Below are 17497 nucleotides of genomic sequence, written 5' to 3' on the forward strand. Positions count from 1 at the left end.
GTTCCACACTTCCCTACTGATGTCCCTTGTCTCTGCCTAGATAATTGCTTTGGGGGTAGAGACTTTATTTTACTGCATGTTTGTACAGCACCAGACAGCACAAGGAGGCCCTGACTGGTACCTCTAGGCACTACTGGCATATACATAATAACTGATTTGTTTCACTTGTCTACTTCCCCTGGTTAATGAAGCATGAGCTTTGGAGAGCAGCAGAGCAGCAGCAAGTGCCATCCTTGCTACAGCTGGGAAAGCGCAGTGTGTGTCTAGCTCCAGGCAGACACAGGGAATTGGGAGGAGTCTCCGCTGGGCACATGAACTGGGTAATTAACAGTAACCAAGCACAAGAAAGTGGAATTAAAAGCATCAACAACTAGGATCAAAATGCAGAGAGAGAAGGAAAAAAGCTTTCCAAACAGTAAACAACACAATAAGAGGGGTGTCATCTACCAGTGGTTAAAGATGTAATCAAAGTTGGGGCTAGTGGATTCTGGTTCTGTTCCTAGCTTCCTGGGTGAGAAGCAGTGTTGTAGCTGTGTGTGTCCCAGGATATTAAGAAGAGCTGTGTGTCTGCTTGAAAGCTTGTCTCTCTCACCAGCAGAAGCTGGTTCAATAAAATATGCTGCCTCACCCACCTTGTCTTGTTGTGTGACATTAGCTGCTCTTGTCTGACCAGATACCTAGCCACTCCCACTTGACAAAAAATCAGCATGTACCAGAGTGCCTTGTTTTTTCTGCATTTTTGGGTATGCAGGTGGTGCCATCTGCTGGACAAAATAGGTATTGCATTAATATGCTGAAAAAGAAAAAACAACAAATGGTCTGGTAGCACTCTATAGACTAACAAAACATGTAGATGGTATCATGAGCTTTTGTGGGCACAGTGCACTTGTTATTTTTTCTGTACAGACTAACTCGGCTACCCTCTGAAGCTTTTGAAAAAGAAGGCAGATATACAGGAAATACTGTGCCAAAATATGTTCTACGTCAGGGCTACTCTTTGCAAGCATTGGGGGCCACAGTGATATTCACAGCATGTGCGGAGGGCCTCAACTTAAGTGTGATTGCATATACTTACAAATATATATGCAAATATATGCAACTAAGTTCTTTCACACTGACAGGCATGAATATAAAAATTAAGACAAGACTACACAACATGCAGGCCCCATTTAAGTCAGTTCTGCTAATATTAATAAAATGCAATATTTTAATAAACAATGACAGTCCAGGAATTTAACTTCTAAAACGCATATCAACAGAAGACCATTATATTGACACTTTTTTGTTTTGGCTTCACAACAGTCCAGGAATTTAACTATTAAAACACATGTCAACCCAAACCACACTGTAAACCGAAATTGCATCGTGGGCTGCAAACAAACAGGCGGCCTGGGGGCTGTGTGTTGCGTAGATCTGTTCTACGTGAATACTAAGACAGAGGTAGTTTTCCAGTTGCCTGTGAGTTTGAAAGGTACTAGAGTTGAGTTTTGGGATTGACTATGAACATATTTAAAATTATTTGTGGAGAACTGGTGTGAGGGTCTGTGCCTTATTCTCATTTGCCCAGTACTCAGGTTTGGTAGGCACTTTTATCTGTACCCAACATTGCTAATCACAGAAGCAGAGCCTGTTAAACAACCTTCTTTGTTTCCATTTCTCCATTTATGAGATGACTGATTTGACCAATCTTTTAAAATTGAAGGATTTGTGGGCACAGAGCCACACATGTTGCAGTCTAGAAACAGTTAAAGGCCTTTTTCTTGTTGCAGGACAAAAGCTTCTTGGTAACCTTTGTTGATCCTTTCAATAAGAAAAAAATCTTTCAAATGACTGTTCTGCTTTGTTGACTATATAAACAGTCACCACACATGTTGCTCCTTCAAGTTTCATTTGTGTACTTTGCTGTGCATTTCTCCATCACAGTTGAGTCTGATATGGAAAATACAAGTCCAACCCCTCCAATGGGAATTTGATCCTTAAAAAGTAAATAAGAGCCCTGGCAAGAGGTGTTTTAACAAAAGCACCAAACAAATTAAGAGCCAGCAGTTTCTGTGTTGCTGACTATGCAACATCTCCCAGGAAGTTCAAGGAAAGCTGTGATAACTTAGCAACTCAGAAAATCAGGCCTTAAGATTTTAAGGCACAAGTAATGTTCTGTGTATTGTGTGGCACACGGCACCTAAATCCTGCTTTGTTTGCAGCAAGACTAATGCTGAATTGAAATTGCTGTGGCCATTCCAGTACATCCCAGACAGAACTTTGTAGGAAATGATCTAGAACTAGTGAGTTTCCAAATGGGCATGCGGCATCCTTTCCACTCCCAGCTTTTCATGAGCAGTCAATGTAGAAACACCTTGGACAGTGTAAGTCCAGAATTTAAAGGAATTACGTACTCTAAAAATAAATCACCAAGAAGTCAGAGTCTGATATCTTTACATACCCTGGGCAACTCCTTCCTCCACAAACAGGTCCCCACTGAAGCCAGCAGGGCTTACTCATGGAAAAAAAAGTTCTGCTCAGTGTGGGGCTATGTCTAGTCTGCAGGCTTCTTTTGGAAGAGGTCTTCTGAAAAAACTTCTTCCAGAAGAGAGCGTCCAAACTGCCAAAGCGCAGCGAAAAAGTGATCTGCTTTTTCGAAGAGAGCTTCCACACTGAATGGATGCTCTCTTGCATTTCAGCTGTGATTTCTGTGGATGGAGTAGCCACCAGGGCACCTGTGCTTTTTCCTTTTTCCTCTTCTTTCAAAAGAACTCCCTCTTCCCCGTCCACACACGCCTTTTTCTGAAAGAGCTCTTTCGGAAAAAGACTTCTTCCTCGTAGAAAGAGATTTACCAATGTCAGAAAAACCCCTCTGTTCTTTTGATTTTTTTCTGAAAGAACGCGATTGCAGTGTGGACCTAAGTGAAGTTTTTTTTTGGGAACATGGCCATTTTTCTGAAAAAAACTCTGTAGTGTAGACATAGCCTGAGATAAAGGATCCAAATCTGGGCCTGTTTTAGTGCATCTCTTGAGATTTCTCAGACCCCTTTGATGGTACATGCATCCGCTGTTTGTTTTAACAGCCAGAGGGACACAGCTGAGAAGCTGACAGAGTAAGAAGCCCTCATAGATCATTAACATGAATCCCTCATTATTAGACAAACATGACTAGGGTACGAACTATACATGGGAACAAGGCTCATCCCAACCCCGCTCTGCCCGCTAGCACAAAAAACGTTCTGATACCCATTATTGATCCCTATCTGAGTGACATTCATATCATGGGCCCATTTTTTGCAGGGTCTGAGTTCTTGTTGCCATGAAGCCATAGCTGTTGACTCCATGGATGCTCCAGGGCTCAACCACTCACTGGGGAAAGAAACAGGGTGCTCAGCACCCACTGGACTGGAATAATTTTTGCAGGCCCTACACCTGGACTGTGGCTTTGCCCCGATGCTCCACCCTAAGGATATTAAGTATCAGGTAATTGACTAACTGAATAGTCGATGCATATTCGATTAGTTGATAGGGCGCCTCTGCCTTTGAAGCATAGGAAAAGCCCTAGGGCTGTTGCTACACTTCAAAGGAGAAAGCGCTGAAGCCCAGCATGGCGGCGTTTTTAAGCGGCAGCTCTGCATAGAGCCCAGGATCAGCGGGGGAGTCCCTCCGCTGATCCCGGGCTCCAAGAGGAACTGCCACTTTGAAATGCTGCAAGGGGCCTGACGACGGGCTCACTGCGGCAATCAGAGCGACAGCACCACATGGAGAAGCTGATCTGTGCGGTGCTGCCGCTGTGAGGTACCCCCTATTCTCCACCCCCTTGCTGAGGCAGTAAGGGGGGGGAAGCGACTAATCGACTATCCTATCGGCTATCCGATAAGCGTTTGTTTATTGGATACTTTACCAGCTGACTAGTCCTTCTCTACCCTGGGACCTCAGCCACATTCTGCCTCTTTCTCCAGGCTCTGCCCCCTGACCCCACTCCCACTCAACTTCTTCCCCCCAATACCCACCCACCGCTCATATGGAGGGAGGGCAGAGAGGAGCACCCTCAAGCAAAAACAAAAGTCAGCGCCTGTGCCTCCAGGGGTTGATGGTCAAGATCACAACTTTCCTATAACCTGGGATTGGAAAAATCGATGGGACTGTCTTTGTACCAGCTATACAAAATTGCCTAGTATGGTTTCAAGAAGTCTTCCTCCAGTCTGTGCCTCCCTGGGAATTTATCGCTATTCCCTTTTTATAGAGATTTCCTCTCTGTTCTTGCTGAAAGTCGTCACTGGCAACTACTGGGCAGCTCCACGGAGCTGAGACCAGTGGCAAGAGCAACAACATTTAAAAAATCATTGGGAACTTGAAAATCTTCACAGACAAAGGAGAGAAAGGATGAATTTATTTATGGGGTAAGTGTAGAGATCAGTTTGATTCAATGCCAACACAGGTGCTGAAAAAACTGGCGCTAAGAACTGATGAAAAGAACGTTTACCATTGTATCTAGCAAAGGACTCCACTTTCATTCAAAGCCTATCAACTAATTCTCCACTGGTGCCAATGAACCTGTGAAACTTCTGATAGCTAGTCATGTTCTATCAGGGCCTTTTCTGATTGCTGTTTCTGTGAGCTTCTCATGGGAGTTGACTGGCAAGTACTAGAAACATCTGATGTAAATTAACTTTGACTTATCAGTCAGATTGGGAGGTATAGCAAAACCCAATCTAGAGAAATGCATGAAACTGAGACCATCCACTGAGAGGCTAAGCAGCCTCAGTTGTCTGTGAAGCCAGTGGGAATTGGGGATATCCGCATCCCCAATCGGGCTGGATATGCCAGTACTGTGCTTTTCTCTACGTGCGTTCTCCTCTTCCCTCACATACAATGTAATTTGTTCCAGTGCACCACTCAGACCTTTAACATGGAGCTGAAGCGGTTCCTTGGGTCTTGTGCCTGGAGAGTATTTCACGTTTAGTGCAAACAAAACAAGCAACAGCTTTTATACTTAGCACAGAGAGGTAGAAGGAAAAGTACAGAGTCTGATCCTCAATTGATGCAAATCAGTGTGACTCCATTAATTTTAATAGAGCCACATTGATTTATGCCCATTGAAGATGTGGCCTGTAATTTAATTCACTGGCTCTCAGCCTTTCCAGACTGCTGCTGTGCCCCTTTCAGGAATCTGATTGGCCTTGTGTGCTGCAAGTTTCACCTCGTTTACAAACTAACACAGCTGCCCCTCTGAAACTTAACGACTACTTGCTTACCAAATCAGAGATCAAAATACAAAAGTGTCCCAACCCACTACTACTGAAAATTTGCTCTCATTTTTACTGTATAATGATAAATGAAATCAATTGGAATATAAATATTATACTTACTTTTCAGTGTACAATATACAGAGCAGTATAAACAAGTAGATGACTATATGAAATTTGTTTGTACTAACTTCACTAGTAACCTTTTATGTAGCCTGTTGTAAAACTAGGCAAATTTCTAGGTGAGTTGATGTACCCCTGGAAAACCCTGGTGTACCCTATACAGACAGTCCCCGGGTTACATGGATCCGACTTACATTGGATCCCTACTTACAAATGGGGTGAGGCAACCCCACACTAGCTGCTTCCCCCCAGCAGACCAGGGAGACGGGAAGCTAGTGCCTCCTCCCCCCCCCCCAGCAGACCAGGGAGACGCGGAGCGGCTTTTCTCAGCCGACACCTCAGCTTGAGAATAAAGGACTGAGGGAAGTGAGGTGTGGGAGAATAAAACTGAGCTCTGGAGAAACGTTTGGCTAGAGTTTGCCCTACAATATGTACCAGTTCCGATTTACATATAAATTCAACTTAAGAACAAACCTACAGTCCCTATCTTGTACGTAACCCGGGGACTGCCTGTACCTTTGGATTGGGAACCACTGATCTTATAGACACAATACTCTCGTGAGGTAGGTATGCATTATTATCCCAGATTGAGAGACTGAGGCAGAGAGGTTAAGTGACTTGCTCCACAAAGCTGGGTGAGTCAGATCTACGACAAACTCTAGTTTACTTTTTCCTGGGAGAGAGTGAGGGAGCCATAGAGAGCTAGGACATAATGTTGGAATTACTGACAATGTTTAACTGCTAGATTGCACCATTGTACCACATGGGGTCGCTGTTTCCCACACTGTATCCTACCAATCTCAGATTTTTCAAAAACTCTGTAACAACTAAGCATGTGATTCATTCTTTGTCATTTAAAGAAAGACAACTTCTGGCAGAGCATTTGGCAAGTACTTTGAATTAATCTTTTCTCTGTTAATTTCACTTCAGAGATAAAATAGCACCAAAGAGCTTCAGGCTAAATTCAACTGCAGCATGTGAAAAGTTTAACAACATTGTGTTTAGAAAACAGCAATTTAGATCTTGGCCAGCTGGCGTTCTAGATATTGATAGCTCATGTGTTTCTTGCATATGCTTATACTAGGAAGACATATCTGTCTAGAAAATGACATCATGTCAGCAGCTTGTTTTCACCATCTTGTTTCCAAAACGTGTTGCAAATTCTTTAGTTATGACCATGTTCCTATGCTGGGACGAACTTAAATACACATGTGAAATTTACACACACAAGATAATTTTCACTGAGAAAATATTTATTTACAAAGAATGAACCATCCATCCCACCCCTAATCCAAACCTCAGAAAGCCAGAATAAATGGCTTTTGGGTCAGTAGCTTAGCAGGAAGCGAAAGTCATGCAGTAATGGTGGTGAATCATAGAAGGAATCACTTTCTTCTGACAGTAAAAAAGGAACTTTATTAGAACAGGAAAAACAATATCATCCCTTGACGTTATTGGGCTTAATTCTCCATTCCCTTACAAAAGCATTCATGACCAATGTGACAATAGGAGCCAAGTCTGAGCACACATGGCAACCCCAAGGATTAGTTCCTTCCCCTCCCTCCTTGCCCCTCATGCCTGCTGTTACCAGCTATTCCATGGAGTGGAGGAGGTGCTGGAAGTAGAGGGGCTGACAGAAGTGCCAGCCCCAGGGCAAGCTGTGGGAGGGGGCAGCTCCATGCTCCCTGAAGAGGCATGTCCTCAGGTGGAAGGGACACAGCTAGGGGCTAGCCTCTCCCCGTCAGCCCTTCAGCAATGCCTGGAGCATGCTGCCTGGGGCTCTGGAGGTTATTTAAAGAGCTAGGGGCTCTGGCCCCCACAATAGCAGCAGCAGTAGCAGCAGCAGTGCGGGAGCCCCCCTTGTGAATCACTGGGCCCCAGGACATATGTCCCCTTTGCTCCTCTCCTTTCCCCAGTCAGCAGGCAGGAAGGAGGAGATGCAGGGCAGGAAGAGGTGGGGGAGGGGAACAGAATGGGCTGGAGTGAATGGGGGTGGAAAAAGGCAGGGCAGAAGGGGAGGAGGTCAAGCACCATCCAGGAACTGTGCCTATGAATATGGCCATTCCAGATTCTTGCCTTAGATATCACACCCATCACATATTTTACAAGTTTGTCTTCCTATGGAGTCCTGTAACAGCCAGCTTGGAAAATGCCAGTATTCTAAGGGTTAATAGTACACACAGTCACAGAGAGGTATAGGAAACACACACTGTAAGCCAAAATGCATTGGACCTAGGTGACACGTGAGCCTGGCTATTGTGCACTGCTCCACTGGCACAAAACAGCTGTAAATGTGCCTATGGGTGCGTCTACACAGTACCCTACACTCGAAATAAGCTACACAATTTGCACTATACAAACTGCGTAGCTTATTTTGAATCTATTTTGAAATTTGAAATTTGGCATGTCTACACAGTGCCAGATTTAGAAATAACGTGCTATTTCGAGCCATCCCTTATCCCTCATGCAAGAGGTTGACCGGGATGGCAAAATAGCGCGCCCGTTAATTCTAAAAATATTTCGAAATATTAGGCGGCTTGTGTAGACACAGGGTAGCTATTTCGGGATAGCTACCTCTGGTATCCTGAAATAGCTGTGCAGTGTAGACGTACCCTAATCTGTGCCTTTGAAGGTCCTGTTACCAATGGGTGGTGGTGTCAAGCCACTGAAGCAACATTTGTATCATTCCCCTACTTTACACTCCTGCTGCCCTGGTGAACCCTGACTGCCAGAATGGTCACTGGGGACCAGAAGGCGGTGGCACAAATTATAGCACCCATAGGCTACTTTACTTTAACCAGATCTAGTCTTGGACGGAGCCCAACTCAACTGACCAGAGAACCCAGCCCCAAGAATGAAGGGCAATTAACAGGCCTTGCATCTGGAAAGTGAAGTATGAAAAGAGTCATCTGATGACTTGAAAGCTGGAAATAAAATGGAGAACTTCCTAGGTTACAGCAGAGCTGTGGGAAACCTCAGTCCTGCCTGCTACACACATTGCTCTGTTATTGACCAATGACTCCTCCTAGGTTTGCGGTTTGGAGTTAGTTTTGTTCAGAGTAGACACATTCTCCTTTTCATAGAATCACAGAATACTAGGACTGTAAGGGCCCTCGAGAGATCATCGAGACCAGTCCCCTGCCCTTATGGCAGGACCAAATACTGTCTAGACCATCCTTGATAGATATTTATCTAACCTACTCTTAAATATCTCCACAGATGGAGATTCCACAACCTCCCTGGGCAATTTATTCCAGTGTTTGACCACCCTGACAGTTAGGAACTTTCTCCTAACGTCCAACCTAAACCTCCCTTGCTGCAGTTTAAGCCCATTGCTTCTTGTTCTATCCTCAGAGGCCAAGATGAACAAGTTTTCTCTCTCCTCCTTATGACACCCTTTTAGTATCTGAAAACTGCCATCATGTCCCCCCTCAATCTTCTCTTTTCTAAACTAAACAAACCCAATTCCTTCAGTCTTCCCTCATAGGTCATATTCTCTAGACCTTTAATCATTCTCGTTGCTCTTCTCTGGACCCTCTCCAATTTCTCCACATCTTTCTTGAAATGCGGTGCCCAGAACAGAACACAGTATTCCAACTGAGGCCTAACCAGTGCAGAGTAGAGCGGAAGAATGACTTTGCGTGTCTTGCTCACAACACACCTGTTAATGCATCCCAGAATCATGTTTGCTTTCTTTGCAACAGCATCACACTGCTGACTCATATTCAGCTTGTGGTCCACTATAACCCCTAGGTCCCTTTCTGCCATAGTCCTTCCTAGACAGTCGCTTCCCATTCTGTATGTATGAAACTGATTGTTCCTTCCTAAGTGGAGCACTTTGCATTTGTCTTTATTAAACTTCATCCTATTTACCTCAGACCATTTCTCCAATTTGTCCAGATCATTTTGAATTATGACCCTATCCTCCAGATTAGTCGCAACCCCTCCCAGCTTGGTATCATCTGCAAACTTAATAAGCATACTTTCTATGCCAATATCTAAATCGTTGATGAAGATATTGAACAGAGCCAGTCCCAAAACAGACCCCTGCGGAACCCCACTTGTTATACCTTTCCAGCAGGATTGTGAACCATTAATAACTACTGTCTGAGTACGGTTATCCAGCCAGTTATGCACCCACCTAATAGTAGCCCCTAAGTTGTATTTACTTAGTTTATTGATAAGAATATCATGTGAGACCGTATCAAACACCTTACTAAAGTCTAGGTATACCACATCTACCGCTTCTCCTTTATCCACAAGACTCGTTATCCTATCAGATTGGTTTGACATCATTTGTTCTTTACAAATCCATGCTGGCTGTTCCCTATCACCTTGCCACTTTCCAAGTGTTTACAGATGATTTCCTTAATTACTTGCTCCATTATCTTCCCTGGCACAGAAGTTAAACTAACTGGTCTGTAGTTTCCTGGGTTGTTCTTATTTCTCTTTTTATAGATGGGCACTATATTTGCCCTTTTCCAGTCTTCTGGAATCTCTCCTGTCTCCCATGATTTTCCAAAGATGATAGCTAGAGGTTCAGGTACCTCCTCTATCAGCTCCTTGAGTATTCTAGGATGCATTTAATCAGGCCCTGGTGACTTGCAGGCATCTAACTTTTCTAGGTGATTTTTGACTTGTTCTTTTTTTATTTTACCTTCTAAAACTACCCCCTTCCCACTAGCATTCACTATATTAGGCATTCCTACAGACTTCTGGGTGAAGACCGAAACAAAGAAGTCATTGAGCATCTCTGCCATTTCCAAGTTTCCTGTTACTGTTTCTCCCTCCTCACTGACCAGTGGGCCTACCCTCTCCTTGGTCTTCCTCTTGCTTCTAAGGTATTTATAAAAAGTCTTCTTGTTTCCCTTTATTCCCATAGCTAGTTTGAGCTCATTCTGTGCCTTTGCCTTTCTAATCTTGCCCCTGCATTCCTGTGCTGTTTGCCTATATTCATCCTTTGTAATTTGTCCTACTTTCCATTTTTTATATGACTCCTTTTTTATTTTTAGATCATGTAGATCTCGTGGTTAAACCAAGGCGGTCTTTTGCCGTGTTTTCTATCTTTCTGACACATCGGAATAGCTTGCTTTTGGGCCCTTAACAACGTCCCTTTGAAAAACTGCCAACTCTCCTCAGTGGTTTTCTCCTCAGTCTCGATTCCCATGGGATCTTACCTATCAGCTCTCTTCAGGGCCAGACGGAGGCATGGGAGAGCTGGGCAGCTGCCCAGGGCGCCAACCCACGGGGGGCGCCTGATGGCAGCTGTAAGGGGCATGCAGCATCCTTTACAGCTGCCATCAGGAGCCGCGCACCTGGCTCCCGCAGTGCCAGCCCCACGGTGCCAGAAAGAAGTGCCCTTGCCCCTATGGCTGCGGGGCCATGCACGGCTCGGTGTGTGCGCTAGAAGCGCTGGCCGGGCTGGGCCGGGCCGGGCCGGGCAGTGCACGCACCGTGCGCCCCGGGAGCAGGCCCCAGGCTGCGCACCAGCGGCCATGGCCGGCACGCGCATGCACCGTGCGCCCCTGGGACGGTGCCGCACGTCCAGGCCCAGGGTGCCAAAAGGGCTTGGGCCAGCCCTGGCTCTCTGAGCTTACCAAAATCTGCCGCCTTAAAATCCATTGTCTCTATTTTGCTGTTCTCCCTTCTACCCTTCCTTAGAATTGTGAACTCTATGATTTCATGATCACTTTCACCCAAGCTGCCTTCCACTTTCAAATTCTCAACTAGTTCCTCCTTATTTGTTAGGATCAAATCTAGAACAGCTTCCCCCCGGTAGCTTTTTCAACCTTCTGAAATAAAAAGTTGTCTCCAATGCAGTCCAAGAACTTATTGGATAGTCTGTGCCCTGCAGTGTTATTTTCCCAACATATATCTGGATAGTTGAAGTCCCCCATCACCACCATATCTTGGGCTTTGGATGATTTTGTTAATTGTTTTAAAAAAACCTCATCCACTTCTTCCACCTGGGTAGGTGGCCTGTAGTAGACTCCTAGCATGACATCACCTTTGTTTTTAATCCCTTTTAGCCTAACCCAGAAACTCTCAACACTTCCATCTCCTATGTCCATCTCCACCTCACTCGAAGTGTGTTCATTTTTAATATATAAGGCAACACCTTCTCCCTTTTTTCCCTGTCTATCCTTCCTGAGCAAGCTGTACCCTTCCATGCAAACATTCCAATCACGTGTATTATCCCACCAAGTTTCTGTGATGCCAACAATGTCATAATTGTACTTATTTATTAGCACTTCCCGTTCTTTCTGCTTATTTCCCATACTTCTCACATTTGTATATAGGCATCTAAGGTCTTGATTTGACCTTGTGTGACGGCGCGTTGGGGTCCCCCGTCTCCTGCACCCCGAAATGGCACAAACAGACTGCACCAGCCGGTGGAATAGAGGAAGTTTATTGCCTCTCCAGGATACAGCACAGCACAGATGTAGTCTGGTCACAGAGCTGGGCTAGGATGCCTCAGGCCCCCTTGAGTTGGGGGGAGACTGGGCCCCTAAACTCCAGCTCCTCTCCCTAGGCTGTCTCCTCCATCCTCACAGCCAGCCAGCAACCAACTAACTAACTTCCCTTCCAGCCCTGCCCCCCAGTCAGGGCAGCATTCCACCTTCCTTTGTTCCTCTCCATGGGGGGTGTCTGGCCACTGGTTCAACAAGTTTGGCACTACCTCTGCCTAGCGAGGTTTTCCCTGCTGGGTCTTGCTCCAGACAGCAGGGGTCACCACAGCCCAGCAAGTACCCCCACTACGTCACAGTTCTCCCCCCTCCGAGAGCGAACTGAGCAGGGTCACTCCGCTCGTGACCTAGGGAAGTTCGGGTCCTCTGCGTGGGAACCCGCCCTGGGGCCATGGGTGCTCCCCTTGACTCGGGCCGACCGTGGCGAGGCCCCACATGAGCTGGCTTTCCTCCGTCCACTCGCCACCCCACTCCAGGGCGACTGGCCCAGGCCTGTCCTCGGGGGTCACACCCACCCTTCCGCTGGCCTTGATCTCTGGCCAGGGTCTCTCGGGTCGGGGCCATGAGCCCAGTGAGCCTTCTCTGGACAGCCAGGGCGGCTTCCACCCCCGAAGCTCCATCCAGGGAGGTCTTCCCCTCCCATAACTCTCTCAGCAAGCCCAGAGGGTCTATCTGGGGTAGAGACCCCCAAGCCGCTTTCCTCCTGTCTTGGGCCTTCCCGCCCCTCTGGCAGGAGTCGCAGGACCGGCAGTACCGCTGCACGGCTGTAAAGATTCCCGGCCAATAGAAGTGCTGGAGCAGCCTCAGCCGGGTGCTCCGGATCCCCCGGTGGCCCCCAACGGGGACATCGTGGGCCAAATACAGCAGCTGGAGGCGATACTTTCGGGGGACGACCAGCTGCCGCTGGACACCCCATGCCCTCACCTTCCTGGGGGGAAGCCATTCACGGAACAGGAGTCCACGCTCCCGCAGGAATCTCTCCTGGCCACCTCTCCCCCGGGGCTGAGCTGCACGGAGGCCAGCCTGGTCCCTCAGCCTCTGCAAGCGTCTGGCAGTCCTGGGACCTTGGGGCCCATCCGCACTTGGCGCAGACGGTACCCCGCCGGTTCTCCGCTCTGCCATGGCCAGCTCATGCTGTCGCTGCCTCTCTCGATCTTGGCGCTCCTTCTCTCGGTCCTGGCGTTCCTTCTCTCGGTCCTCTACTTCCAATTCCCTGATCCGCAGCTGGATCTCCAGCCGCCGCAGCTCCGCTGGGCTGGCCCCTGCCCTAGATGGGCTACAGCTTGCAGGCCTCCCGGGAGACGCTGTCTCATCTCTCCGGTGGGTTCCAGCGCTCCTCCCCCTCTCTGAGCCTGACACACTCTCAGGGGGGGTCTGGCTGCTTCCCCTGGGGACAAGATCCTGGCCCTGTGGCTGGTCATTCTCTTCCAGCTGGGCAATCAGCTGGGCCTTGGTTGCTTTCTGCACATGCAATCCCCTCTCTCTGCACAGCCCCACCAGCTCTGCCTTCAAGAGTCGGGCGTAGGCCATCTGCCCGCTGGGTCCCTCGGTGCAGACTCACCAGTCTAGTGCTGCAGTGCCCCACGATTCCCAGGAACCGCTTCGCTCTGTCTCCAGCACGCCTGGCTCCAGGGCTCTTGCTTCTACTGCGCCTTGTCGCTTGCTGCTGGAAGCTCCATCCACAGGGTGCAGTGCATCCCACTTCTGACACCAGTGTGACGGCGCGTTGGGGTCCCCCGTCTCCTGCACCCCGAAATGGCACAAACAGACTGCACCAGCCGGTGGAATAGAGGAAGTTTATTGCCTCTCCAGGATACAGCACAGCACAGAGGGTATGTCTACACTACAAAGTTAGTTCGAACTAACTTAGTTCGAATTAGTTAATTCGAACTAAGCTAGTTCGAACTAACGCATCTAGAACTAAAAACTAGTTCGAACTAGCGTTTTGCTAGTTCGAACTAGTAAGTCCACATTGAGTGGACTCTGAACAGGGCTTAAGGATGGCCGGAAGCAGTGCCGGCAGGGCATAAAAGGAGGACTTAGAGCATGGAGATGCTGTCTCAGGCTAGCCGAGGGCTGCGCTTAAAGGGTCCCGACCCCCACCCCGGACACACAGTTCTAAGGGGTGCCCCGCTTGCAAAGAAGTTCTGGCTTGGAGTGCCCTGAGTGCCCACACTGGGCACATCACACCACTCGGCCATCAGCCCGGCTGCACTTGCCGCAGGCTGCCATCTGGGGAGAGGGAGTAATTGGGGGGCTGCAGGAGAGCTTCCACCCCCAGAAGCCCGCAGAGCCAGCCCAGTCCTCCCCATCGGGGGCTCGTACCCCATTCCTCCCTCACCTCCTTCCACTTACCCTTCCCTAGCCCCCCTTCTTATTGATGTACAAAATAAAGATAACGTTTCTTCCAACATTGACTCTGTCTTTATTGAACAAAACTGGGGGAGACTGGGAAAAGGAGGTGGGAGAGGGGAAGAGAAAGGCTGGAAGAGGGGAGGGCAACTAACATGATCAGGGGTTGGGAACAGGTCCCAGATGAAGAAAGGCTACAGAGACTGGGACTGTTCAGCTTAGAAAAGAGGAGACGGAGGGGGGACAGGATAGAGGTCTCTAAAAGCAGGGGTTGGGTGGAGAGGGTGCATTCATAAAAGTTCTTCCTGAGTTCCCATAAAGAAGGACTAGAGGACACCAAAGGAAAGGAATGGGTAGCAGGCTTGAAACTAGTAAGAGAAAGTTGTTCTTCTTGACAAAGCAAATAGTTAACCTGTGGAACTCCTTGCTGCAGGAGGCTGTGAAGGCTAGAACTAGAACAGAGTTTAAAGGGAAGTGAGATAAAGTGATGGAAGTTGGGTCAATGGAGTCCTATTAGCCAGAGGGTAGGAGTGGTGTCCCTGCCCAAAGTTTGTGGAAGGCTGGAGAGGGATGGCACGAGACAAATACTTGGTCATTGTCTTTGGTCCATCCCCTCCAGGGTCCCTAGGGTTGGCTGCTGTTGGCAGACAGGCTACTGGGCTAGATGGACCTTTGGTCTGACCCAGTACGGCCATTGTAAGCTCAGGGCTCAGTGTCGGGGGTCTCAGTGGACCCCCTTGATTTTCATGCACACCTGGTCCTGGGTGGCCAGGCTGGCAGCTCTCCTGCCCTAGACGGCCACTTTTCTGTGCCTAGTGCGGAGATCGTGGACGAGGTCCACGATGTCCGCACTAGCCCAGGAAGGTGCCCGCCTCTTGCGGTCCAGGGCAAGCTCCCGGGAGCCGCCAGCCTGGTCCCGGCAAGAGGGGGTGGGCTGGGGGGCATCGGGTGGGTGGCTCTGTGCCGTGACAGGTGCAGTGTCTGCTAGCTGGGTGCTGGCAGGCTTGCACCTGGCACGGGCACCGTAGCCAGCCCGTGCCCCTTTAAGGGGTCCGGGGCTGGGAGGGGGGCATAGAGTTTCCCTGGTGTTGGCCAGAGTGGCCACCAGGGAAACCTGGGGAGGGCTAGCCTCCCACTAGTTCGAACTAAAGGGCTACACAGCCCTTAGTTCGAACTAGCTAGTTCGAACTAGGCGTTAGTCCTCGTAAAATGAGGTTTACCTAGTTCGAACTAAGCGCTCCGCTAGTTCGATTCAAATTCGAACTAGCGGAGCGCTAGTGTAGCACCTATTAAAGTTAGTTCGAACTAACGTCCGTTAGTTCGAACTAACTTTGTAGTGTAGACATACCCAGATGTAGTCTGGTCACAGAGCTGGGCTAGGATGCCTCAGGCCCCCTTGAGTTGGGGGGAGACTGGGCCCCTAAACTCCAGCTCCTCTCCCTAGGCTGTCTCCTCCATCCTCACAGACAGCCAGCAACCAACTAACTAACTTCCCTTCCAGCCCTGCCCCCCAGCCAGGGCAGCATTCCACCTTCCTTTGTTCCTCTCCATGGGGGGTGTCTGGCCACTGGTTCAACAAGTTTGGCACTACCTCTGCCTAGTGAGGTTTTCCCTGCTGGGTCTTGCTCCAGACAGCAGGGGTCACCACAGCCCAGCAAGTACCCCCACTACGTCACACCTTGCCTCCCTGTTTTGCCCTGACCCTCCTTTCTCTCTGCCATTGTAGCCCACGTTCCCTCCCATGTCCGACCCATCTCCCAGGTCTCCATGTTCTCTACTTACCTGTGGGCTTTGCTCACCTGTCCCCGTCGAACCTAGTTTAAAGCCCTCCTCACTAGGTTAGCCATTCTGTATCCAAATAGGGTCTTCCCCCTCCTCGTAAGGTGGACGCCATCCCTGCTTAGCAGTCCTTTCTAGAATAGCATCCCATGGTCGAGGAAGCCAAAGCCCTCCTGGTGACACCATCTTCGCAGCCAGGCATTCACCTCCAGGATGCACCTGTCTCTGCCCGGGCCTCTACCTTCGACAGGAAGGATCGAAGAGAATACCACCTGCGCGCCAAACTCCTTCACCCGTACCCCCAGAGTCGTGTAGTCACTCTTGATCTGCTCAGTGTCACACCTCACAATATCTTTAGTGCCCACATGGATGAGTAGCATGGGGTAGTAGTCAGAGGGCCGGATAATCCTTGACAATGCCTCCGTAACATCTCAGATACGGGCCCCCGGCAGACAGCATACCTCCCGAGATGAAATGTCAGGGCGACAGATGGACACCTCCGTCCCCCTCAGAAGAGAGTCTCCGACCACCACTACCCTCCGTTTCCTATTCGCAGTGGTGGCAGCAGATCTCCCAGCCTTGGGGGGTACGGGGCTTCTCCTCCTCCAGTGTAGGGGGTGATTGCTTATCTCCTCTTTATACAGGAGATAAGCAGTCTCCTCTTTTGGATGCAGATTAAGATTCCTACCTTCCATGTGGCCAGAAGGACATTATTGTTTATGATGAATTGTTTCTGTCCCAGAATAACGAGGAATAATGAAAAAAGATCCAGCTGCTGAGCTACAAACTGTCCTGTATCACTTACATGGTCATTCTGCCCTTACGCAGAGGATGTATTCTGTGCCCCACGTTTCATTCATTAAATGCAACTTCAGTTCTTTTGCTTTCCCCTATTCAAGGATGCCTGTTTCTTCGGCAGTTAAACAGGGAGCAGCCTTAATTAGTGGTGCCCGACGGATTCAGGGCAGGGGTGACTCTTATTCAATCAGTTTGCTACTGAAAGCCCTCCCTAATTCAAAATTATTGTAATTTTCCATGAAGTTATGAAAGTGACCTCGTACCCAGACAGTGGCATGCAGAAAGTTATAAAAGTTGATGGCTACTGGCCATAGTGTGTCATTAATTTTAAACTCTTGTTTACCTTTTCTCATAATAGATGAGACAGTCTAACGAGCTTTCAATCTAATTTAAGACAGACACGACAATCAGGTGTGCCGTACAACAAAAATGAGTGAAACACGCAATAGTTACCTCAGTCCCCTACAGGAACTGCTAGATGTTTGTGAGTCAATTAATTTTGCATGAGACACCATTACAATAGATATCAGAAGTTTCTATCAGGAATGTTAAATTGCGGGTAATCAGCTAATCGAGTGCTCGATGAAATTTCCATCGACTACTTGATTAGTTGATAAGGGGGAAAACTGCAGAGCTGCAGTGGGGTTAGCTGCTTGGTGGCTCTTAATACATTTAAAAAGTAGAGATGCGGTGGGAGGCCAGGAGTGAGCCGGGACAGCTGATTCCCGCTGCCTGGTCCCCTCCACAGTG

General features: G+C 48.4%; 1 protein-coding gene across 3 annotated transcripts in view; it reads right to left on the minus strand.

The window, feature by feature from the left end:
* Positions 1-274: 274 nt before the first annotated feature.
* CFAP221 (cilia and flagella associated protein 221) overlaps positions 275-17497 on the minus strand; it is a 91588-nt gene continuing 74365 nt past the window's right edge. For 2 of the 3 annotated variants that reach the window (XM_075933217.1, XM_075933218.1), the window contains exon 25: positions 485-761. In XM_075933217.1, coding sequence (XP_075789332.1) covers positions 500-761 — 262 coding nt within the window. In that variant the 3' untranslated portion in view covers positions 485-499. Of the gene's footprint in view, positions 762-17497 lie in introns of all 3 variants that reach the window. The other variant, XM_075933219.1, reaches the window with a different exon arrangement.

The sequence above is a fragment of the Pelodiscus sinensis genome, chromosome 7 (genome assembly GCF_049634645.1).
Source record: "Pelodiscus sinensis isolate JC-2024 chromosome 7, ASM4963464v1, whole genome shotgun sequence".
Taxonomy (NCBI): Eukaryota; Metazoa; Chordata; order Testudines; family Trionychidae; genus Pelodiscus; species Pelodiscus sinensis.